The 25,080-nt window shown below is 42.8% G+C and overlaps 1 protein-coding gene across 2 annotated transcripts in view; it reads left to right on the top strand.

Moving 5' to 3' along the window:
• ODAD2 (outer dynein arm docking complex subunit 2) overlaps positions 1–23,831 on the top strand; it is a 77,897-nt gene extending 54,066 nt beyond the window's left edge. The window contains exons 19-21 of one of the 2 annotated variants that reach the window (XM_064162956.1): positions 2,290–2,478; positions 3,364–3,585; positions 23,572–23,831. In XM_064162956.1, coding sequence (XP_064019026.1) covers positions 2,290–2,478; positions 3,364–3,585; positions 23,572–23,685 — 525 coding nt within the window. In that variant the 3' untranslated portion in view covers positions 23,686–23,831. Of the gene's footprint in view, positions 1–2,289; positions 2,479–3,363; positions 3,591–23,571 lie in introns of both variants that reach the window. The other variant, XM_064162955.1, reaches the window with a different exon arrangement.
• The last annotated feature ends 1,249 nt before the right edge of the window (positions 23,832–25,080 follow it).

Below are 25,080 nucleotides of genomic sequence, written 5' to 3'. Positions count from 1 at the left end.
GTTGAGGTGCTGGAACGTGTCCAGAGAAGGGTGGCAAAGCTGGTGAGAGGCTTGGAACACAAACCCTATGAGGAGAGGCTGAGGGATTTGAGGTTATTTAGCCAGGAGAAGAGGAGGCTCAGGGGTAACTGTGTTGCTGTCTACAGCTACGTGAAGGGAGGCTGTAGCCAGGTGGGGGTTGGTCTCTTCTGCCAGGCAACCAGACATAGAACAAGGGGACACAGTCTCAAGTTGTGCTGAGGGAGGTCTAGGCTGGATGTTAGGAGGAAGTTGTTGGCAGAGAGAGTGATTGGCATTGGAATGGGCTGCCCAGGGAGGTGGTGGAGTTACCATCCCTGGAGGTGTTCAAGAAAAGCCTGGATGAGGCACTTAGTGCCATGGTCTGGCTGATTGTCTAGGGCTGGGTGCTAGGTTGGACTGGATGATCTTGGAGGTCTATTCCAACCTGGTTGATTTTATGGTTCTAATTATCTAATCATTAATACAAGTATACTCAAAGAATATGCATTCAAAATCATTAAATTCAGACCTCCACAGTTATAGGCACAACTTCATATCATTCATTCTTTAAATATCACCTAAAAAAAAGGCAAATGTATATAACTAATGCACATCATTCAGGTTTGGGGTTTTTTTTAAGTAGAAATTTACTGTGCAAAGCAAGTGTGTGGCTTGTACCAAACAGTACCAAATAGATTGCATTTGTTGTTTACATTTTTGGTGGGGAAGGAAAATGAAGAGATCTTGTACATAACATAATGGATTTTAAAGCTGTCATTTCAATCCTTCTTCCTGCTCCTTGCTCTTAAAATGTCTTACTCCTTTTCATTTTTCTTTGTCTTGCACAGACCACCAGGCTACACCCACAATCATACTTGGGAAACTTTCCTGACATGTGGTTTCTGCAGTTTCCCTCTGCTTTTCATCACTGGTGGAAGGTTCTGTCCTTGTGTTTAGCTGATTTCACAGATGATTATTGAAACTCTTTTCTTTTACTTACTGTTAGATTGTTCCATCAGTTTAATGAGGCCAGACTCCTTTACAAAATGTGGGAAGTACAAGCTTTTGTCAGAAGAGGAATGTAAAAAGTAGGCTTATAATCACCTGGAAAGAAAATATGAACAGTAGGAAAGTAAAAACTATACATAAAATGGGATGTAGATTATCTTATCTATTCATTAAACATCTTTCAAGAGCATGGATAAGTAATACCCAGATGTCTGAACCATGTGGAAAAGCTGGAATCATTTTTATGGGGCCCCTTTCAGACTGTAGACACTTTACTGTAGACTTCACCTGCCGAACAGAAGCCTTTCTCTTTTGTTAACCTGGTGTTTAGACACGAGGTAATCCACACTCCTCCAGGAAATTTTAAGGAGTTGAAGTAAATGTAAGTACATGGGAAGCAGTGCTTCATGGTAGGAAGGCTCTGCAAAGAGATCTGGACAGGCTGAATTGATGGGCCAAGGTCAGTTGTATGAGGGTTAACAAAGCCAAGTGCTGGGTTCTACTCTTAGGTCACAACATCCTCATGAATGCTCCAATACTGGGGCAGAGTGGCTGGAAAGTTGCCTGGTGGAAAAGGGCCTGGGACTGTTGTTTGGCAGCTGGCTGAACATGAGCCAGCAGTGTGCTCAGGTGGCCAAGAAGGCCAAACAGCATCCTGGCCTCAATCAGGAATGGTGTGACCAGTAGTAGCTGGGAAGGGATCATGCCCCTGTACTCAGCTCTGGAGAGGCTGCACCTCAAATACTGGTTCGGTTTTGGGTCTCTCACTACAAGAAGGGCTGGAGCACGTACAGAGAGGGCCAACAAACCTAGTGAAGGGTCTGGAGAACAGGGCTGGCAAGGAGCAGCTGAGGCAACTGCAATTGTTTATTCTGGAGAAGAAGGGGCTGCAGAGACACCTCATTGCTCTCTACAACCACCTGAAAGGAGGTTGAAGTGGGATGGATGTCAGACCCTTCTCCCTCACATCAGGTGATAGGATGCAAAGAAATGGTCTGAAATTGTCCCAGACTGGGGTAAGGTTGGATAGTAGGAAAAATCCTTTACTGAAAGGCTGGCCAGGGCTTGGATCAGACTGCCCAGGGAGACGGTGGAGTCACCATCCCTGGAGGTGTTCAAGGAAAGCATGGACGTGGCACATGGGAACATGCTTTAATGGTGGCCTTAGGTTGATGGTTGGACCTGATGATCTTAGAGGTCTTTTCTGAGCCAAACAATTCTCTGATTCTATAAATACTGATTGGATATTTAAAAATAATGTTTCTTTTGATTCTGATTTAGGATTCTGGAGAAATGGTTCGATCTTTTGTTGGTGGCTTGGAACTGGTAGTCAATTTACTAAAATCCAAGAATAAAGAAGTTCTAGCAAGTGTATGTGCAGCCATTGGAAGTATAGCTAAAGATGAAGAAAACTTAGCTGTTATAACAGACCATGGAGTCATCCCTCTGTTGTCCAAATTAGCAAACACAGTAAGTAACATCTAAACATATTATTAAGTATCTGAATTTCTTTGTTTCTTATGTATTTCTCTGTGTTATATCCAACTGAAAGGTTATGATAAGAGCAGTAGATTTTTGCACTGACTACATGGACAAGCTGGAGAATCCTTCCTCTGAGATGTATATTAGACATGAATTGCTCATTGCTGTCTACAACTACCTGAAGAGAGGTTGTAGCCAGGTGGGGGTCGGTTTCTCCTCCCGGGGGAGCTATAGGCTGGATGTTAGGAGGAAGTTGTTGCCAGAGAGAGTGATTGGCATTGGAATGGGCTGCCCAGTAAGGTGGTGGAGTCGCTGTCCCTGGAGGTGTTCAAGAAAAGCCTGGATGAGGCACTTAGTGCCATGGTCTAGTTGATTGGCTAGAGCTGAGTGCTAGGTTGGACTGGATGAGCTTGGAGGTCTCTTTCCACCTGCTTGATTCTGTGAAAACACTCTGTGGCTGGCACTAAAGTTGCTTCGGAAGACAAGCTTCATTTTAATAGCCACTGCTGCTGAATATTGCTTTTGAGATGCAGCTGCCCTATGAAAAAGCACAAAGGGCTGAGAGAGCAATAAATCTGAACCATCCAGAGAATCTCAGTCATGGGGATATATCTTACATTTTATTGCTAATCTTATCAAATTTCCAGCCAGTCTAAACCCACATTTGAAGTGATCTAATAATTCACACCACTTCCTACAAAGAGAATAATAAGTGACTACTAGCTTCACACCTTAAACTCTCTCCAGTTTTTAATTGTAGTGCACTTAAATTGGGATGCCTTAAAGATGTTTGAGAGGAGAAGTCTGCCTTCCTATGATTTTTTTTTGTTGTATTGTGTTGTCTTTAATTTATTTTGGTTTTACCTTCTTCAGAACGATGACAAATTAAGACGTCACTTAGCAGAGGCCATTTCCCACTGCTGCATGTGGGGGAGCAACAAAGTGAGCTTCGGAGAGAACAAGGCTGTAGCTCCTTTAGTACGTTACTTGAAGTCAAGTGATCCGTCAGTTCACAGAGCTACAGCTCAGGCTCTGTATCAGCTTTCAGAGGATCCCAACAACTGCATCACCATGCATGAAAATGGAGTGGTGAAGGTAAGGTGAGATTGTTGTATTTTTTTTCATTTGGAGTTCAAATTGTTGAAGGAGTTTGGCTTGGTCAAAAGAAGAGAGCTTTCACTTGAAATAGGTCTTGAATACTCATGGATACCTCAATTTCCTGAACATTATCCTAAAAATGTTTGCTTTGGTAGTGAGTTAGGGAATGGTATTTCAGTCCTAAAGATGTTAAAACTATGTGGTCATTGGGAATGGAAATATGATTGGGACACTCACCTCCAGAGTATTTGACTTGTCTCTGATCTAGACTAGTAGTGATGACACATCAGCAATTTGTCATGCTCAAGTCACTTCTGCAGAAGCTGGGTTACCTTCATGGATAGTTGCCTAGCATGGCTGAAAGTTATCTAAGAACTGGATTTGGGGACAAATCAAGACAGAATAATACAAAGGCCTAGTTTACAGAATCACAGAACATATGTGGCTGGAAGATACCTGAGGAAATATGTTCTGTTGGGCCTATGATAGGTTCTCCAGATGCACAAGTCCAAGTGCATTCGTACTGTGTTGCAAGAGCTTATGAGCTTGACCTCTGTGCTGGCACTGCTGGGATTACCATCAAGAATCAATTCCTGGAGTTTCAGAAAGGCTAAAGAGGCATTCCCAGATGGAAAGGAGAGTGGGTGGAGAAGATTTAGTTGGTCAAATGTGAGAGTCCACAGAGTGCTGAATCTTGCCTGGTCTGCCCTTGACAGTTGAGACAGCAGTTGCAGCATTGTCTGTGCTGTTGGGTATCTTTGCACCACGCATAGCAGTGCTGACAGTGTCCAGGTGTTTTCATTCATCTAGCCTCTCTGGTGAATAGCTGACTGCAAGCATACTTTGTACTTATGTAGGAGTTGTTATGTACAGATCTTTCCAGGACCAAGCATATTTTTGCCTCTGGAAAATTTGTCTGGGTTCCTTTGATATTTTTTCGTGCCTTTACCAGATACCTGGAGTTTCAATAATCATGTCCACTTGGATTAATGTCACATCTGCTGCAGTTCTGACTGGGTTGTAATACATCCGTAATCCCAGGTGTTCTTCAGCACATGTTCCTGTGTTCATACACACAGAAAGGCTGATGCTTCAGGGAAACATTTACTCTGCATCAATGACACAGTTGCTGAGTGCTTGAACAGTTGGTCAGAGACTTTCTCAAAGCATCAGAGTTTCTGACCATTTACTGTGCAATGTGTATATACCCTTTTCTGTCCAGGAAATCAGGATTAAATGTCTGCAGGGAAGGTAATTTCAGCCAGTTTCTCATAGTTCATGTTTTGCAAACAGTGTTTGTTACTCTCAAAACAACAGGTATACGCACACCGTTCCTCATTTTCACTTCTTTGTAGCTGCACTGAGAATACATTGAGTTTTCTCAAGCAAGGCTATAAGGCAAACAGGGTGGGATGTGCTGGTGTGTGTCAGCTGGCATGTGAAATTCTGAGCAGACCAATAGGGTGGTTTTGGAGGAAGTTAAGAAAGGCAGTTTATGAAGTTTTTCTGTTATGTTCAGTTCCACACTCAATATTCTTATGACTGGCAATGAAACAATGGTTATGACCTGTGACAGAGGAATTGATGCTTTCTTTCCACCAAACACCAGAAAATAGTTCCTTTTTCAGAAGTAAAAATTCATGGCTGTGCTGGAAAAGAGATTTGTGTTTTCAAAGACCCAGTAATGACATGTGAGATACTAGAAAGCAGGAGACATTTCTAGACACCAGGCTAAGGAACATGCATCAGTCTGTATTCAGGCTTGGAGACAACTGTCCACAGACCAAGGGAGAAAAGAAATCCAGTGGGAGATTCTTAGTTTACAGCCAAGGTAAACAGGAGTACTAGGCAATGTTCATCACACCTGGAGTCTGTCACAATTAGAAGATAAATAAGAAAAGCCAGAGACAACTGAAGAATACATTCGTCATGGAAACAGCAGAAAATCTCCCTTTAAATCACAGAATCACACAGAATCACAGAATATTAGGGGCTGAAAGGGACCTTGAAAGATCATCTAGTCCAAGCCCCCTGCCAGAGCAGGATCATCTTTTTTTTCCCCCCCACAGTTCAGTTTTAGGGCTTTTTTAATCCCACTTCTCCCCCATCTTCCTCCTTTTCTCTCCATCTCTTCTTTCCCCCTTCTTCCTCATTTCCTCTCCATCCTTTTCCTCTCCATCTCCCTTCTTTCAGCACCACCTCCCCATTCCACTCTATTTGCCCACACTGCATTTTCCCCTTGTTTCCCCCCAAACCCAGAGCACCTGGGCTCTGCTAGTCTCCTCCCACCCCAGGTGTGTCCACTTTGCCCTGCCTGCCCACTCCCCTTTATAATCAGCCCCAGGAAAGGCAGAAGCCCTAAGCTTGCCCAACTGGGCAGAGGGATCCTCCTCCTGGCATCACCGGTGAGTGCCCGTGGTGTGCACTGGGTGAATGGTGGAGGGGATCAAAAGGCCGGGGGGCCTGGTGGCCCCCTGGTTTGGTAGGCTAGAGAATTGATGCTCATTCTAACATCACTTGTGGGTGCTGGCTGGGCCTATTTAGGCTGAGCTCCTCTATCTTTAGTTGCTTCTTCCTGCTCACTTATGATCACAGAATCACGGAACATAGAGGTTGGAAGGTTGATCTGGTGAGGAGTGGCTGAGGGAACCTGCAGCTGACTGCTACTGAAATCTTAGATCAAGCTTGTTCACTAAAAGAGCTCCAACTGTCCACTGAAGAGTACACTTGACTTGAAATGTTTACATTGTGAACATACTCATCTGCAGTAGCCACACAAAATCTTACCATATTGTGCATATTTTTTTTTTAATGAGACTAAATCATCCTTGAATTGTTGTCAGTACACATTAAAAGTGTCAGATCACAGAATTTCATAGATTGGAAAAGACCTTCAAGATCATTGAGTCCAATCATTAGTTTCACACTGACAAGTCCTTGACTAAACCAAAGCCCTCAGCACAACTTCTAATCACTGTGATTCGCTGTAGTTGGAAAGGACCACCAGGATCATCCAGTCCAACCTTCATCCCAGCAGCCTTCATCACTAGACCATAGCCTCAAGCACCACAGCCACTCTCCTTTTAAACCCCTCCAGGGATGGTGACTCCACCACCTCCCTGGGCAGCCTGTTCCAGTGCCTGACTACCCGCTCAGTAAAGAACTTCCTCCCAACATCCAACCTAAACCTCCCCTGACACAACTTGAGGCCATTTCTTCTTGTCCTATCATTAGTAATTTGGGAGACTAGCTCCAGCCTCACTACAACCTCCTTTTAGGTAGCTGTAGAGGGCAATAAGGTCTCCTCTCAGCCTCCTCTTCTCCAGACTAAACAACCCCAGCTCCCTCAGCCGCTCCTCATAGGTCATGTTAGATGAGTTAGCTCTCATTTTATAACTATAAGTCAGTTTTTAAAAGCAGCCATAAAATGAATTCAAGCATTTCATTGTGTAAGAGAGGAATTTTTAAAGAATTCTTCACACACTTGACACCTCTGAGTGTGAATTGCAAGACACGGAAGACAATTGCTAGTAACTTCTGCTGAAAACATTCTAAACCAAACTTCTTACCACAAACCACATATCTGAAGACTAGAAACTCAAATGTAAAAGCACCAGCACCTCCTTCTTTAGGAGCATTAGGCAAGTTGTTTCTTGGGTGGAGCCATTGGTGAGAACACTGAACACAGAATATATTTCTATTACTAAGCAAGGTTCAAGATAAGATCTTTATAAATCAGTCAAAACTATTTCATCTAATGCCTATGCAATAATATGATCAGGGTGCAGTGCCATGTATTTGCACATTTAAGTTTAGAACAACTCTCTTTTTTGACTGGCATGCTTGGCTTTGTTCAGGCTCCACAGTGCAGGCACATTTGGCACATGCTCCAAGCTGATGCCTGCTGCTTTGAATGAATTAGTTGCTACAGCACTTGGACATCAAGGAAGAGGGCACTAGATGGCAAAATTCCTGCATGTCTATTGTCAATGGAAAATATGCCAAGTGCTTTCACCCACAGATGTATTGACCACATGGCACTTAAAATTCCAGCTCTAAGAGGTTCCATAAGCTAAGCCCAACACTGGCATGTTTTGTCTTCTTTCAGAAGGATCAGTGAAAATTGACAATGCTGCAGCACTACAACTCCTATCATGTTAGCTAAGCAGCAAGTCTTTACCTTCCTAACAAACAACAAGTCACCAGTCAGGAAGTTGGGGGTCTTAAACGAAAATCATTTGGCTTTCCCACCATTGCCAAAGGCAATGAAGCTTGGCTTCAGCGTAGGCTAAGCCTCAGACACCAGATTCTCTTTCAGATTTCATATTACTGAATTTTATGATACGTAGCAAGCGTTCTGATCTGGCTGATCCTGGATGGGAAAAACCGGTAGCCTAAGGGAGATCAGCTTATCTTTGCCCAAACTGTGCTTCAGGAGACCTCTCATTTAGTAACATTTGGATAACAAACCTAGAGGCTGGCATAAAGCTCCTCTTGGCACATTTTAAACATCTTTCAGTCTTTCAAAAAGAAGCTTGTCCCACAAAGCTGTAGGTTTGTTGGAGCTGTTTAACAGTAGCTGTGCCCTGCAGCTCTTGTAGTGATAAATGAGCCGCTTCAAATAAGTGCAATTGCAGCCAACTGTGCAGAAGGAACCATTAAAAAAAAAAAAACTCAAAACATTTAAATAGACTTTTTTTGAAGCCTAGAAATGCACAAACAAAGTATGTTAAACCAAAATATATGCTGCTTCTTTTAATGGAAAAGATTGCTACTGGCTAAGTCTGCCAGCTTCAATAGGTGTGCCAAAAGCCAAGGAATCTGGCAGAGTCGATAGATAGCAGTTCCATCTTTCATCTATATTTCTTTTCTGTATTTATCTTCCTTTAGAAAATGCAGAGAATGTCTTTTCCTTCCGACTTGGCACTATTTCCAAACCACAGAAATACACAGAGCAGCTTCTTGCAATTGTTTAGCTCCCTCCGTCAGTCTTACCCTTGTGGCTGTGTAAAATGTTTCTTTCTAATTTGGCAATAATAAGAAATAAGAATATTAAAATATTTCTGTGTTTATGGAATAATAACTTAGCTGAACTGTCAGATATTAGATTTCATTTTCTTAAGTGGGAGATACTGAGCTTAATGCACCAGGGCAGAATGCCAGGTAATTGGTTTTGGCATTCAGCTGATCAAAAATAGTTTCCCTATATGTAAAGAGCTATTGAAAGAAGCTAAATATAAGAAATACCAAGGACAATATACGTATCATAGAATCAACCAGGTTGGAAGAGACCTCCAAGATCAGCCAGTAATCTAGCACTCAGTCCTAGCCAGTCAACCAGACCATGGCACTAAGTGCCTCATCCAGGCTTTTCTTGAACACCTCCAGGGTCAGCAACTCCACCACCTTCCTGAGCAGACCATTCCAATGCCAATCACTCTCTCTGCCAACAACTTCCTCCTAACATCCTGCCTAGACCTTCTCTGGCACAGCTTGAGACTGCGTCTCCTTGTTCTGTTTCTGGTTGCCTGGCAGAGGAGACCAGCCCCATTTGGCTACAGCCTCCCTTCAGGTAGTTGTAGACATCAATATGCATATGTATATATATATATGTGTGTGTGTATGTGAGTACACACACACATATATATATGGAACTGGATGATCCTTGAGGTCCCTTCCAACCTAAACCATTCTATGATTCTATACTTGATGATCTATGAGGTCTCTTCCAATCTTGATGATACTGTGTGATATTGTGATATGTGTAAATAGAGGCTGAGTTGTTACTGAGGATTCCTTAATCTACTGAATTATGCATTCATTGTTGTCATCCATGGAAACTTCTCTTCTTCCTGTAGCATCAATCATGCAGTTCAAGCTAGCCCTAGTCATCTCCAAGGATGATAATTGGCTGTATTTACTAGCTGCTAATTAGTGCAGGGTTTCTTGCCAGTGTTTATGATAATCTCTGGAAATTTTGAAGAAAAGAATGATTGTCAAAACAACATCAGCCAGTAATGCTATTTAATTACCAAATGAGTCTGATACATGCAAAGTATATGTTATCTTTGCAGCTGGGGAAACTGGCAAGCTAGATTTAAAAAGTGACTTTAGGTTATATCTAATCACAGTCTTAAGTTTGTGTTACAAATAAAACAAGTAAATAAAACCCATGATGTAAAATTGAGAAAGCAAAGCATTCATAAAGTTGCTTCCATGCTGCCATAGAGGTATGACAGTTCCAAATACTGGACTCAGGCTAAGATATGTGATTTAAGGCTCTATGACATTACAGAAAGGTTAAAAATCTCCACAAGGTATTCAGAAAAAAACAAAGTCAGAATTACCCTCTAGAGGTCCTGTATTTCACCAGTTCTTGTCTACTCTCTACCTTGACCACAGGTGGTATGAGTCCAGGTTTATTTGCTCCTTTTTATCTCTGCATCTGTGAGATCTGCACAAATCCAGCAGTCATTAGACTGGTTTAGCTCCTTCAGAGGTTCCAAAGAGAGACAATTATTGGACTCCAGAGGCTTTATAGGCTAATGGAGTCAGTATGGATCTAAAGAAGGCCTGTCATATTTTTGTAATGGATTTCCTGCACATTCCCTGTAGGGAGAGTATTTTATTGTGCTTTTGTTTCTCAATGCATTTTGCCATTTCATCAGTTGTGTCATCTATCCACGTGCAAGAATCCTGTTGCTATTTGCAAGTGTTGAACGGACCCTGCTTGGATTTTAAGAGAGCATTCAACAGCACTCCTCAAGAAAAACTCTTTAAGTTAAACTTCTGTGTGATGAGAAGGCCCAATAATGGCTTAGCGCTGAGGAATCAGTGTGTAGGAATTGGGATCAAGGTTTGCAGCCAAAGGATCTTGCCAGTCAGTGTTTCATAAATTGTAATGGGCAGGGTGGTGAATGGTGAAGTTCCAGTCTTTGCTAACAAAAATTCCTCATGGTAGCAGTTTTCTGACACATTTAGCTCTCTGCTGTCTACAGAATATGTGGACTGTACACAGAGCGTTGGCCATGAACAGCCTCAGTGTTTCATATTTGCATGAATAAACATGAGCTGCATTCACACCATCTACACATTTATTGAAGCTATGCTCTCATTTTCTAGTACATTTACTAGTCTAAAACCAGACTCTAAGTTGAACAATACCGCTCATCTTCCAGGTTATGTAAATGTATGCACTGTTGCCACCCACACACAAGGAAACATGAAATTCTAGCTCAGTCTTCTTGCACACAATAAAACAGCTTCAAAATACCCAAGATTCTTATTTGAAATAGATGCTATGGTCTGGATCTGCAGTGAGAACATCCTGCCTTTATCCCCAGACTTTGATATGTAAGATTTACAAGGAAAAGCATCCCACTGGCTTTGATTATAACATTCATATATAGGCAGGGCGACAACCACTTAGACCATTTGTCCTAATGGCTGTATTAAGTATAGAGATCAAAATCAATACTTGGACCTGAATATAGAAGAGAGTTTGAAGTCAGTTCATGCGTATCAGTAGATCTAAACATACTAGTACAGGCAGACTGTGTACCCTCTTCTCAGGATAAGGCACAATCTGAGATCAGTGTTGCAAAACTTGTCACTGACCTAGAAACTGTGGTGTTTCTTTGCTGCAGGTCAATGTTGTCTTCAAAGACAGACCAGTTATAATGCATTTTAGGAATATGAGGCAAACCAGAGAGAAGACATGTGCCATGTTATCAGGATACTGCTGAGAAGCGAGGCAGAACCCTTTAGTATATGGGCTCTAACAGACAATTTCAAGCTCCTTTTTTGCCTCTGACTTGCTGCTGATAGCTTATTGCTTGTGCCCCTATTACAAGAGGGATGTGGATATGCTGGAGCATGTCTAGAGAAAGGGCACAAGGATGCTCAGAGGGCTGGAGCAGCTCTGCTATGAGGACAGACTGAAATAGTTGGGGCTGTTCAGTCTGGAGAAGAAGAGGCTCTGAGGTGACCTTCTTGTGGCCTTTCAGTATCTGAAGGGGGCCTACAAAAAAGCTGGGGAGGGACTTTTATGGCTATCAGGGAGTGACAAGACTAGGGGGAATGGAGCAAAGCTGAAGGTGGGGAGATTCAGCCTGGCCATGATGAAGAAGCTGTTCAGCATGTGAATGGTGAGAGCCTGCAATTGGTTGCCCAGGGAGGTGGTTGAAGCCCCATCCCTGGAGGTGTTTGAGGCCAGGCTGGATGAGGCTGTGGCCAGCCTGATCGTGGGTAGGTTGTCCCTGCCCATGGCAAGGGCGTTGGAATTAGATGATCCCTGTGGTTCCTTCCAACCCTCACTGATTCTGTGGTTCTATGATTCTAAATTAGGGCAGGAAAGGAAGACCCATGATGTAAGTTTACTGTTTCAAATGTCCATTATGTATATTAAGTAAGCAGGCTCCTGTTTTAGTAAAATGAAAGTCCAGTGAAGGGGAAAAAGCTTTTATAAAACATCACTCTATTGAACTTAGCAAGAAATTCTTTATTCTCTCTATCCCACCAAAAACCTTTTATATGTTAATCTTCTCTTGAAAACTACAGTGAAATAAAAATAAAATAGAAAAAGTGGTTCACATGAAAATATGCTGTAAGACTCTGGACTTGATCACTTCTGGATTATCAGATCTGCCTATTGCTTTTTGTGGGATGAATTCCATATCCCATAGTAACATTGGAATGTTCATGATGGTTGAATTCTTTCTTAATATTGCACCAAACATCTTACAGCTGAGTGTAGATTCAAACTATCTGCCTTTAAGGACTCCAGTTGGTTGCATGTCATCATACCTTCTAAACAAGGATCAGAAGTAATTTTGCTTGCTAGTTTTATCTGACTGAATTACTTTAGCATGGTGTGGTTATATGTAGTGAGATTTACATCTCAAAGGGTTGGAAATATCCCCCTGACATCCTATAAGTAACAACTTGAATCATAGAATCTACCAGGTTGGAAGAGACCTCCAAGATCAGCCAGTCCAACCTAGCACCCAGCCCTAGCCACTCAACTAGACCATGGCACTAAGTGCCTCATCCAGTATTTTTTTGCACACCTCCAGGGATCCTCCCTGGGCAGCCCATTCCAATGCCAATCACTCTCTCTGCCAACAACTTCCTCCTAACATCCAGCCTAGACATCCCCTGGCACAACTTGAGACTGTGTCCCCTGGTTCTGTTGCTGCTTGCCTGAGAAGACACCAACCCCACCTGGCTACAACCTCCTTTCAGGTAGTTGTAGATGGGAAGACCTCTCAGCTTTGTGTATTTTAGAGCTGCTTGCAAGTTCACAGTTTTTAACCTATTTTGCTGTTCACCATTTAGTATTTTTTAGCTTTTTCCTTGTCACTGCTATTAGGATTCTTCTGCCTGTAGTTTAGATCATTGCACAGAAGGGGGGCATCCTTCTCTAAACAATTATGTGATTATACATGAAAGACAGTACAAATGAGGTGGGGAGAGAGCTGTAGTGTTTATTCATCTTTTGTAGACACATAAGAATGTGAAAGTATATCTGTGTTTACTTCAAGTGTATATCATATTGTAATTCCCTTAGGCATTCAGGTTGTATTTCTCCAAGGTAATGCAATGCAACATTTAACATTATTGGAGAGTATGAGAACTGTATTCTTGTTTCGTAGTTTATTAATGTGTGCTCAAGAGGACTTCTTTTCAAGAGTGCTGTCTCCATTGTAGTAAGCACAATTCAGATGTGTTGGAAAAATATGGTCCTTGTCACAAATACCTTTCAGTTTAGTTGTAATACAGGAGATGACTGAAAATCAATAGACAAAAAGGCACAAATAGATGGAAAGATGGTAGGAAGAATAAGAAAAAGAATTCTCTACTCAGAAGGGTTTTAAACTTCAGTTTTATCATGGCATAAAACCATTTGAAGCTCACTGAAGCTGTGTATCCTAGAGAAATAACAAGCATCTCCCAGTCAGGTACTACTGCTCATGTGTTCAGTTTACTTCCCTGAATCTCTTTGGTCCTTGTTGAAGCATTCAGTTTGCCAACAGCTCTTTCATCACAGGCAGTCACATCAGAAAAAGCAGCAATCTGCTGAGTACCTAAGTCCTGGGATAGGTGAGATGGTTTAACATCTGGCTGCCACAGAGATGAAAAGACAGAAATAAGAGGAAAAGAAGATAGGTGCAGTCTTCCTAGTTTTGACCCCAGCCCATCCAGAGAGCTTCGGTTCCCACCTCTTTACATTCAGGGTGGATGAGGCTACCCCAGGGGTTGATCTGGCGTTAGACCCATACAGAGGAGAGCTTATAGAAGAGGGAATCAGCAGAGTGGGGCTTCTGTCCTGCCCCTCTTTTGCCTTTTCTGGAATTTCTTGGTGCTGGACTTTGCACATCTGCTAGCCCTGAGCATTCTCTGACCCAGAACATTGTCTGAAATCTGTGATGGTTTGGGTATTACCAGTCCCGTCCCATCCCCCACTTTGGAAATCACCCTGACTAGCTCAGGAAATTTGAATGAAGCTCATATTTACAGCTTGGCACAATATACAGGCAGATATTTACAGTATGTATATAGAGTTATGTACAGAAATAGACAAGGTAAAAGGTAACACAGAAACACAACAGCCCTCCCAGAAACCTGAGTCCCCAGGAGGGGCTCCCAAACCACCCTTCCCCCTTGCTCTTTCCCTCTCTACCTTACCCCAGACATTGCCTTGTGCCCAAGGAAGAATGGAGGGTCAGCCAGGGGGTTAGGAAGCACGTGGATTAATCACAGAAACAGAAGGTGGGGTTAGAGAGATGCAGCCCAGAGCCCAGACAGGGAGCAACTCCTTTATCTATGTTTGGATTCTTGCTCTTATACCTCTCAGCAAGCCTATGAGTGAAGCAGACATCACCACTGTTTCTCTTTCACAGCCTGTAATCTAGATCTTCTCACCAAAACATTCTAGCTAGCTTCAGACTAGCACACTTTTCTCTTTACACTACTTGAGGAAAACCAAAATCAGCAGAAACCACCCCAGAACTTACACAAGCATCTTCTTAGGAGGTTGTGTGTGGTACATGCTGCCTTACCCTTTCACTCAGCTGAAAGAGGAAATCAGGAAATTGGCCTGAATTTTAGCTTAGAAACATTGACTTAGCTTAACCTTCGTTAGGCTTTGATTGTGGAGTAGGTTTTATTATTTATAATTGAATTTTATGAGAAGTATTTCCATAGGAATATGTGTAACACAACACTCAAACTAGGTGCTTTAATATTTTCCAGTGTGTGATATGGTGTTGAAAGTTAGAAAACGCTGGCTGGATCTAGACTGATACTTTCTTGGATAAGCTTCTACCATATGCTTTTATTTAAAGAGTCTTTTTTTTTCTTTCTCTTTCTATTTTTTTTTTCTTTTAGGTTAGGTTTATAAAAAGCATGTGAAAAATGTGGGGTTTGGTTGGTTTTTTTCTTTTGGAAAAGGAGTGTTACACAATTAGAAAATCACAGAGTCAGAAATTTAGCATCCTCCAGGAAATGTTGCATGCTAAAGGAGTCAGATACTGAATCTAAATTTAAGACCAATTGGCAAATCTCACCACCAACTGAAAATTCTGTGTCAATCTTCGAGGCGTTGTGCTGAAGTAAATATCTTTAGTTCCAGGAATTTTAAGCTCTATGTGAACTCTGACTGGCTTCCCACTATAGATAGGAAACTTGTTGAAGGAGTTTGTCCATGTTTCCTTCTAATTAGAAAAACCAAAAAATCAAATCTCACCTGTTTTACAGGGCAGAAAACCTAAAAAAGCAAGAGTGGGGGAAAGGATTTTTTTTTTTTTTGGTCCTGTTTAACATCTTCATCAATGACATTGATGAGGGCACAGAGTGTCTGCTCAGCAAATTTACTGATGACACCAAGCTGGGAGGCTTGGTTGATACAGATGAAGGCTGTGCAGCCATCCAGAGAGACCTGGACAGACTGAGAGCTGGGCACAGAGGAACCAGATGGAGTTCAACAAGGACAAGTGCAGAGTCCTGCATCTGGGGAAGAATAATAAACTCCACCAGTACAGGCTGGGAGGTGATCTGCTGGAGAGCAGTCCTGTGGAGAGGGACCTGGGGATCCTGGTGGCTAACAAGTTACCCATGGGCTGTATTAGGAGGAGTGTGTCCAGCAGATCAAGGGAGGTTCTCCTCCCCCTCTACTCTGCTCTGCTGAGTAGAATACTTTCTTCAGTTTTGGGCTCCCCAGTTTAAGAGGGGCAGGGATCTGCTGGAGAGGGTCCAGCAGAGGGCTACAAGAATGATTAGGGGACTGGAGAACATGGCTTATGAAGAGAGGCTGAGGGACCTGGGGCTGCTTAGTCTGGAAAAGAGAAGACTGAGAGGGGATTTGATAAATGTTTATAAATATTCGAGGGCTGCCAGGAGGGGAGGGACAGGCTCTGCTCACTGCTCCCTGGGATAGGACAAGGAGCAATGGGTGTAAGTTGCAGCACAGGAGGTTCCGCCTCAACACAAGGGGGAACTTCTTTCCTGTAAGGTTCCCAGAGCACTGGAACAGGCTCTCCACAGAGGTTGTGGAGTCTCCTTCTCTGGAGACTTTCAAGGCCTGTCTGGCTGTGTTCCTGTGTGATCTGTGTTTGATAGCATTGCCCTGCTCTGGCAGAGGGGTTGGACTCGATGATCTCCTTGGGTCCCTTCCAACCCCTATCATCCTGTGATCCTATGATATATATAGTTTTTCTTTATTCATTATTTGCTTTCATGTTCACAGGACTCCAGAGTATCGAATAGGCTGACCTGTTATCTATTTTGCATGAGCAAAGGGACCTCTTTCCAGGTTCTACACTTTGACTGTTTTGGAAAACTTACAGACAAATCACATAACTTATCCCTTATATAAGGATTAACACATGCAAGACTCTGTTCTTTCTGAAAACATCACTTCCTGTGTTTCCTGCTTCCTGGAAGCTGCAGTGACTGCAACTAAAGGGGAGTACATGCAAACCACTCTAAGCAGTATGTGGAGCATCACTCCCAGCTAAGATTTTGTCAGACTCAGGGTTTGTTGGTGCAAAACTTGTCTACAGTTTTTCTGTTTTCACATCCACTCCTTTTGTAGAAGTGACAAGTTCTGGGACACCTTCACAGCAAAGAGAATTTCTAGCCCCTGGGCTTACTGTGTTACTCATCCAGGGATCCATACCCATTTTGAAATGATGCTTTTACAAGTGCTTACGTTGGTGCCTGTGCTATGTTGTTTGAAATAAGACGTTTTCATTGGTTATCTTGTGATGGTAAAGATACTTTGTGGAAGGAAGCTGTGCTTTCAGACAGTGGAAGGTGCCATCATTCCTGGTGCACAACTCCTTATGTTTACTACGGCCTTGAGGAACAAAAGACTTTCTGGTTTTGTTTTGCCTGTGGTATGTCCAAGAGCCCAAGGCCCCACAGTAATAGTTTACAAAGCTTGTCTTCAGAGTGACAGTTCTTCCTCTCACTTGGGCACTATAGGCTAGCCAGCCTTGCTCTCTCCCAAGAGGGAGCCCTCTTGTAACACATTTCTGGGTAGATGATGATGATTGGTAAAAGCCAACTGAGTTTTTCCAGAAGTTAACTTCATTGTCCTCTATGTGTCTAAGTTTTCAGGCGAGTGTGGTGGATGTAATTTACTCTGGTTGTAGCATGGTTTTCAACACAGTCTCCCATACTTCTGTCCCAGTTACAATGTATTATAGTCCAGATATAGGAACAACCAAATGGATTGAAAGTGGTTTGATTTTCTGGCTCAGAGGATAGCTGCTAATGGGTTGTGCTCTAGCTGGAAGCTGGTGATGAGTGCTGCAGTGCTTTCTCTTGGGACCTGCCCCTTTAACATGTTAGTCAGTGAGGTGGGGAAGGTAATGGACTGTTTACTCATAAAGCTTGCAAGGACACCAAATCACTGATTTGGGCAGTGGAGGTGGTTTTGATACAGTCAAGGCAAGGGTTGCCATTTGGAAACACTTAGGCTGGGCTGAAGCAGACAAACAAGAACACCCAAAATTCAGCAAGGACACATGCAAAGTCCTGCATGTAAAAAGGCCTACCCTTACCCCTGCGGTGATGCTGACCAGGGACTGACTGCCTGAGGAGCAGTTTTGCTGAAAAGAAGTGTGGAGATTTTGGTAGACAGCAAGCAGGACATTAGCCAGCAACGTGTCCTGACAGCAGAGGTGCAACACTGGGCTGTATAAGCAGGAGCACAGCCAGTAGATTGAGGGAGTGATCCCATTAGTTCTTAGAACACACCTAGAATACTGCACCCAGCCTTGACCTCCACTATGGCATAGACCATAATAGGTTCAGCAGAGGACCACCAGGATGGTTCAGACCTAGAGCACTTTCCCCTTGGAGAGAAGCTGAGCTTCTTCAGCCTGAAGAGTTCTTCAAGGAGACTCAATAGCAGCTTTTCAGTGCCTACAAGGAGGTAGGCTTTTCATAGTGATGCGTAGCAAGAGAATGAGAGACAACAGGCATAAACTGAAAGCAAGAGGAACTAAATGCAAGGAAAACCTTTTTATCTATAAGGACAGTCAGACACTGCACCAGATTGGCCAAAGAGGTGGTGCCATCTCCATCCTTGGAGATCTTCAGCATCAGGCTGGATAAAACTCTGAGCAGCCTGGTCTAACCTTGTAGCTGACTCCTTTGAGCATGACATTGGACTAGAGACCTCCTGACATCCTTTCCATTCTGAATTACTCCATGATTGTGCAATCCTAATATAGTAGCACCATTCTGCGCTATTTTAAGCTGGGATCATCACAGCAAAATCTTAATTGCTGTTAATGTTGAAATGATTTGGCTGTGTGCTGCTCTTGCTTTTGGAAGCCAGAAATGCTACATATGCTCTGTACATTCTCCAAGCAGCTTGTATTTGTGCTTATTTGCTGGTATGACGTGCTAACTGTGCAAAAAATGTTGGACTCTTGCCTTAGAATAGAGATACCCGCCAACAGAAAATGAAGGCTGCATAGTGCTGCTGTCTGTGGAAAGTGTCTCCTTTGTGCCAGAAAGAAGCATTTATACCACATGCTTTTTTACTGCTTCTCACATCTGTTAACATTTACATGTGTCAGAAAACAATACCTGAACAGTAAAGGGAAGGGATACATGAAGTTCAAGGGCATTGCATCAAGGAAAAGAACACATTATATTGCAGTGATGCATTGGAATAAAAAAGACTTCTTGGACTTGTCAAATATGTCTAATATCACTAAAAGGTTTGGGTTGGAAGGAACCTTAAAAATCATCTGGTTCCAACCCCCCTGCCATGGACAGAGCCACCTCCAACTAGACCAGGCTGCTCAAGAGCCTGTCCAACCTGGTCTTGAACAATCCATGAAGGGGGCATCTGCAGTCCCCTTGGTCAGCCTATTCCACTCTCTCACCTGAAGAAATGTCCTGGAGAAAGCTCCAGCTCCAGCCTTTATCTGCATGATATTTATTTCTCTAAATGTCTTCATTCCCTCAATGGCTGACCACCAGGCTTGGAGAATTAAGATTGGCAAAACCAGGCCCCTGACCTCCCTGTTTGTGGGATATCCCAAATGGCCAATAAGTTCAACTGAACCTGTAAAAGTGTTCAGAAAGTGACAGTCAGGAAGAGAAAGAACTGTAGAATCATAGAATGATTTCATAGAATCATAGAATCAACCAGGTTGGAAGAGACCTCTAAGATCATCCAGTCCAACCTAGCACCCAGCCCTATCCAATCAACTAGACCATGGCACTAAGTGCCTCATCCAGTAACTTTCTTGGCATATACAAAAATCATACAAGTGTTTTTTTTTCCTAAGGCAGGATTGATATAAAAATCTTCAGTTAGATTCCTAAACATGAGAGTGTCTACTTACATTGAAGCATTTTGCATTTTCAATGGTTTTCTCTTCAGCTGCCTTTCTATTAGCACAAAAGCAGTAGGTTAACTGACAAATGTCTCAGTCCTCAAAGGCAGCTGTTTCCAAGAATATTTTTTTAAGTCATACTGAGAAAATCCTGAGATGCAGCATAGTAGAGGATTTTGTATGATGTGGCAGCTCTTGCAGATGTTATCACTGGCAAGTGATTTAGAAGAACAACAAAGCAATGAGCAACTGATCCTTGATGCCCTGAACTCAGAAGGAATAACCCCAGTACTTGAGACTTCATAAAAATGGCTGCTTGCATTGGTTGCATTAGTACCACTAATTCTTTAAGCATCTGTTTGGGTACTCTGGGACAGTGCTGTATAGGATGCTGTTCTTTGATACTTAACCCTGCTTTTCCAAAGTGCACCTGGAACAAAGAGCATAGACCCTGCCCTCCAGCCACTGGCATTGCTTAATTGTCAGGTCTCAATCGCAAGTGATCAAAAAATACCTGTTTTCCTCCTGAGCCTATGACAAGAGGGATATGCATGTGCTGGAAGGTGTCCAGAGAAGGGCCACAAGAATGATCAGAGGGCTGGAGCAGCTCTCCCATGAGAGACTGAGGGAGTTGGGGTTCTTCAGTCTGGAGAGGAGAAGGCTCTGAAGTGACCTTCTTGTGGCCTTCCAGTATATTAAGGGGGCCTACAAGAAAACTGAGGAGGGACTTTTTAGGGTGTCAGGTAGTGATAGGACTGGGGAAAATGGAACAAAGCTAGAAATGGGTAGATTCAGACTGGACATTAGGAAGTTGTCCAGCATGAGAGTGGTGAGAGCCTGGAATGGGTTGCCCAGGGAGGTGGTGGACGCCTCATCCCTGGAGGTGTTTAACGCCAGGCTGGATGAGGCTCTGGACAGCCTGATCTAGGGTAGGGTGTCCCTGCCCATGGCAGGGGGGTTGGAACTAGATGATGCTTGTGGTGCCTTCCAACCCTGACTGATTCTATGATTAGGAAGAAGTGATGTCTAAAAGAAGGAATACATTACCTTGAATTGAGTCCTACTTAACATGTAGTCATAACAAAGGGGGAAAAAAGTCTGTGTTTGGTATATTTCTGCTAGCTAATGTTTCTATCTATGTTTCTATCTGCTAGATAATTACAAGAATAATGCATTATTCTTATGATGAACTTCTTTTCTTACACATTGATTGCAAGTCTTACGTTGAAATTATGATGAACGTTTGAGTCCCACAGCCTGTGCTGAAAAAGCCTTGCCAGAGAAGATGCAGACAATAACCACACAAGGCATATAGTTTCTTTGCCCTCAGATTTGAAACTTCTGGTTTTACCAAAACCACTGCATGAACAGTATGTGAATACATATTTTTGGTTCAGAGTCAGGGATGTGAAGGATTTCTGCTCATTTGCATCAAAGTTAACCGAGGAAATTGTGATGCACCCAAAGAAACACTTTATCATTTAAGCTGATGAAAGATCAGCTGGTGGAAAACAGCAAGCAAGAAAGATCTTTATCCAGCAATACTTTTTAAAGTTAATCATCTGATAAGACTTGCATTCTGGCCTTTGTGCTTTGCTGAGTGACTTTATCATTACACAGAGACATGCCTCTTGGTCTGGCTTCCAAGTCAGTGGTGAAACTTCCACTGGCTTCTCTGCTTGCTGACCCCGGTCCAGGTTTTGCATGCAAATAAAGCATGAGAACATAAAGTTTTCTCATATCATTTATTCTCATGTCACTTTAACTCTGGAGTGTTCAAGAATTCTTACTTAGCTACTTATACACAGACATCTGATTACCATAATGGAAATCACAGGAAGAAGAATTGCTGGGAGAAAGCATCTTTGCTGCTTGATTTCCATGATACTCTTTTGGGGACATAATTCAAGCCTATCCCAGGCAACCTTACAAGTTACATGTCGAGGTCAGAAGGTGAAAGGTAGCTGGCAAGAGGCTTGTTTTGTACATTTGGCTAACACAAATACTTCCTCAAGTATAAAACACTTTGATGTCTCTAAGCAAGTGCCATGTGTGTGCAGCTGTGGCCCATGCCTCACCACTGCTGGAAGGTTAGGAAAAGGTAGCATACGAATTTGATGTCTGCATTCAATTTATGCTTTTATATTTAGCAGTTCATAATTTTCTGTAATATTTTAGCTGTATGAAAAATATGCACCGGAGTTGAGTGATAACAGATTTCTCTGTGGTTTGACTCGACGTTGTTTGGGTGAACACAGAATCCCAAGTATTGCACACTTGAAATATAGGTTTTAATTAGAGCTGTCTGAGCTTCCAAATACCTGAACGCACATTGAGCTTGGCAGGTGTTCAGAAATCTGAGGGCTGCACAGAGCTGATGGAAGCTGAGCAAAGGTCTTCTGTATTCCAGCAGTTGTAGTTGCATCACTGACTTGCAACACACTGAAGGAGTGAGATCCAGCCCCATAATTAATGTTTTTCTGGTATGTAAAAATGTTTTATTATCAAGGCCTGTCTTATGTCACACTAATGTTGAGCACTACCTTACCTCATGGGAATTTCCACTGGAAAAAAATTAATGACTTCCAGAGTAAAGGATCTACTCATGCTCCTGCATCTCTGACAAGGCAATGCCAAGCTCAGATCCAGGCTGGGCAGTGAGTGGCTGGAGAGCAGCCCTGAGGAGAGGGACTTGGAGGTGCTGGTGGATGAGAAGCTCAACATGAGCCAGCAGTGTGCACTTGCAGCCCACAGGGCCAACCAGAGCCTGGGCTGCATCAGGAGAAGTGTGGCCAGCGGGGTGAGGGAGGTGATTCTCCCCCTCTGCTGTGCTCTGGTGAGACCCCACCTGGTGTACTGCATCTGGTTCTGGAGCCCCCATTACAAGAAGGATATGGACATCCTGGCGCATGTCCAGAGAAGGGCCCCGAGGATGCTTAGAGGGATGGAGCAGCTCTGCTGTGAGGACAGACAGAAAGAGTTGGGGCTGTGCAGGCTGGAGAAGAGGAGGCTCTGAGGTGACCTTCTTGTGGCCTTTCAGGATCTGAAGGGGGACTACAGGAAAACTGGGGAGGGACTTCTTAGGCTGTCAGAACTAGGGAGAATGGAGCAAAGCTGGAGGTGGGGAGATTCAGCCTGGACATAAGGAGGAAGTTCTTTAGCATGAGAGTGGTGAGATCCTGGAATTGCTTGCCCAGGGAGGTGGTTGAGGCCCCATCTCTGGAGGTGTTTAAGGCCAGGCTGGATGAGGCTCTGGACAGCCTGATCTAGGGTAGGGTGTCCCTGCCCATGGCAGGGGGGGTTGGAACTGGACGATCTTTGTGGTCGCTTCCAACCCTGACTGATTCTATAATTCTCCTCTACATGGCTGAAAAGCTGAAGTAGATCCAAAAGACTGGGGCCTTTCTTGAGCTTTTGTTTTTTACTTTTAAGTGCAGATGTTTAAGACTAATATGCCCAGATCTATGTCCCACAAGCAGTTTAAGCTGAGTGGTTTGCTGTGACAATAACGAAACCTACAACCATCAACAGACCACAAAGGTCCATTCACATGAATCCAGTTTCATAATCAAGGTAAAACAAACAAACAAAAGGCATGGCTGTGGTTATTAAAGATTCTGAGCCTGCACAAATACACTAGCACTCTTTTGTGGGGAAAACCATGATTTCAAATAGTTCCTGTGCAATTTCTACAAGAAACAAAATCCAGCTCTCAACCAACACACAGGCATGATCATAGAATCAACCAGATTGGAAGAGACCTCCAAGATCATCCAGTCCAACCTATCCCCCAGCCCTAGCCAGTCAACTAGACCATGGCACTAAGTGCCTCATCATGATACAACAAACTGAACATCAGACATGAAAAGATTGATTCACAGGTACAAAGAGAATAAACTATAAAGCATTGTGCTCCATGTGTGTCTTTATACATATGTGTGTGCAGACAAAGGTGTGCATATGTAAGTAGGGGTACATATATAGTAGTGTTGTTAAGATTTGGGGCATTTATTATGCATGTGGTTGAGCTCCTGCAGTTGTTCTAGATGAGATTTGAATATTATTTAAATAGTAGCACTCTTATTTGTGTTTCTTATGCTGTTTCTCTTTTGTATTTTTCTAGCTCTTACTGGCCATGGTAGGCTCTACAGATGAAACTCTGCAGGAGGCAGCAGCTGGTTGCATAGCAAACATTCGCAGGTTGGCTCTAGCAACAGAAAAAGCAAAGTATGGCTGATGCTTTAGCAGCTTTTACCAATGCACTTGTTTTGCAATACAGTTGCATTTCAATACATGATTGCTCCCTCTAGGATTTCCATCTCATAACAGAGGCTCATTTATCTGAGGATAATTTAATAACAACAATAAACCTGTGGAACATTATGTTTGTTTTTACCTTATTGGTTTGTCACACCTAGGTTCTACAAAAGACCCTGAAGTTTGTGTGCCTTTTAGTGCTACAGCTTTCAAAGGGTTATTAGTCAAATGATTTCAGATACATGTTCTATGATTAACACACTTGTATCTGAAATTCATTGCAGGTAGAAATGGTTTTACTTATCTGTGGCAGTAAATTCTCCCTCACTGTGCGTGCGGTTGTGTAGTGATTTATGAATGTCTCCAACAATTCCCTTCGTTCTAAACTTGCCCAATCATCCTGTCACTATGCTTTTGCCTGTTTGATCACTTGCAATTCACAGGAGAGGACAAAATGCAGATACATCAATCTCACATCTGGTGTTATGTAAGGACTGCAAACAGCTGTAGCAGTAGACATCACTCCAAATTTCCTGCTTCCAACCAACATCAAACAAAATAGTGCTTAATTTTATAAGTAGCTGGTGAAATGTGTTTTAATTAACATGTGTTTAACTCAAATTAAAACTTACCATCTGTGGATTAAAAAGTAGGGTCTGACATTTATGTTTAGGCTTTATCTTCCTGCATCTTTTTAATTTTTAAGCTGAGTTACTTTATTTCTCTGCACAAAATTATGGTCAGAATGAGAGTTGCTTTCAAAAATGGGCATAAATGATTGGTGATAGTACAGACTCACTGTTCATACCCTGCTCAACAAAGACTACTAAGGTATGTCCATCAGAGCAGTAGTGCCTTAATTACAAGCTCAGTCTGCTGACAAAACTTAACCCCAAAACATTTGAGTAACTTCTGCTTGTCAAGTGCTAGCTGCTGAATGGCTTTTATTGCTTTTTACTTCCCTTAATAATTAGTAATTTTCTTGGTTTGGAAGCAGCTTGGGAATTAGTTCTTTTTCCTGTGGCTACTCAAGGTGTGCTAGTTTGAAGTTAGCCAGAATGTTTTGGTGAGAAGAACTAGATTATAGGCTGTGAAAGGGAAAAATGGTGATGTCTGCTTCACTCATAGGCTTGCTGAGATGTGTAAGAACAAGAACACATAGATAAGGGAGTCTCTGAGCTTTGGGCTGCACTTCTCTCTCTAACCTAACCTGCCATCTGTGTGACTAATCCATCTGCTTCCTAGCCCCCCCCCCCCCGGCCGACCCTCCAAACTACCTTAAACATAAGGTAAGATCTGGGGTAAGGTAGAGGGGTGGGGAGAAGGTGGAAGGGTGGTTGGGACAAGGCAACTGCTTTTACTGTTAACAGGAGCT

The sequence above is a fragment of the Pogoniulus pusillus genome, chromosome 23 (assembly GCF_015220805.1).
Source record: "Pogoniulus pusillus isolate bPogPus1 chromosome 23, bPogPus1.pri, whole genome shotgun sequence".
NCBI lineage: Eukaryota > Metazoa > Chordata > Aves > Piciformes > Lybiidae > Pogoniulus > Pogoniulus pusillus.
This window is presented reverse-complemented; position numbering and strand designations above follow the sequence as displayed.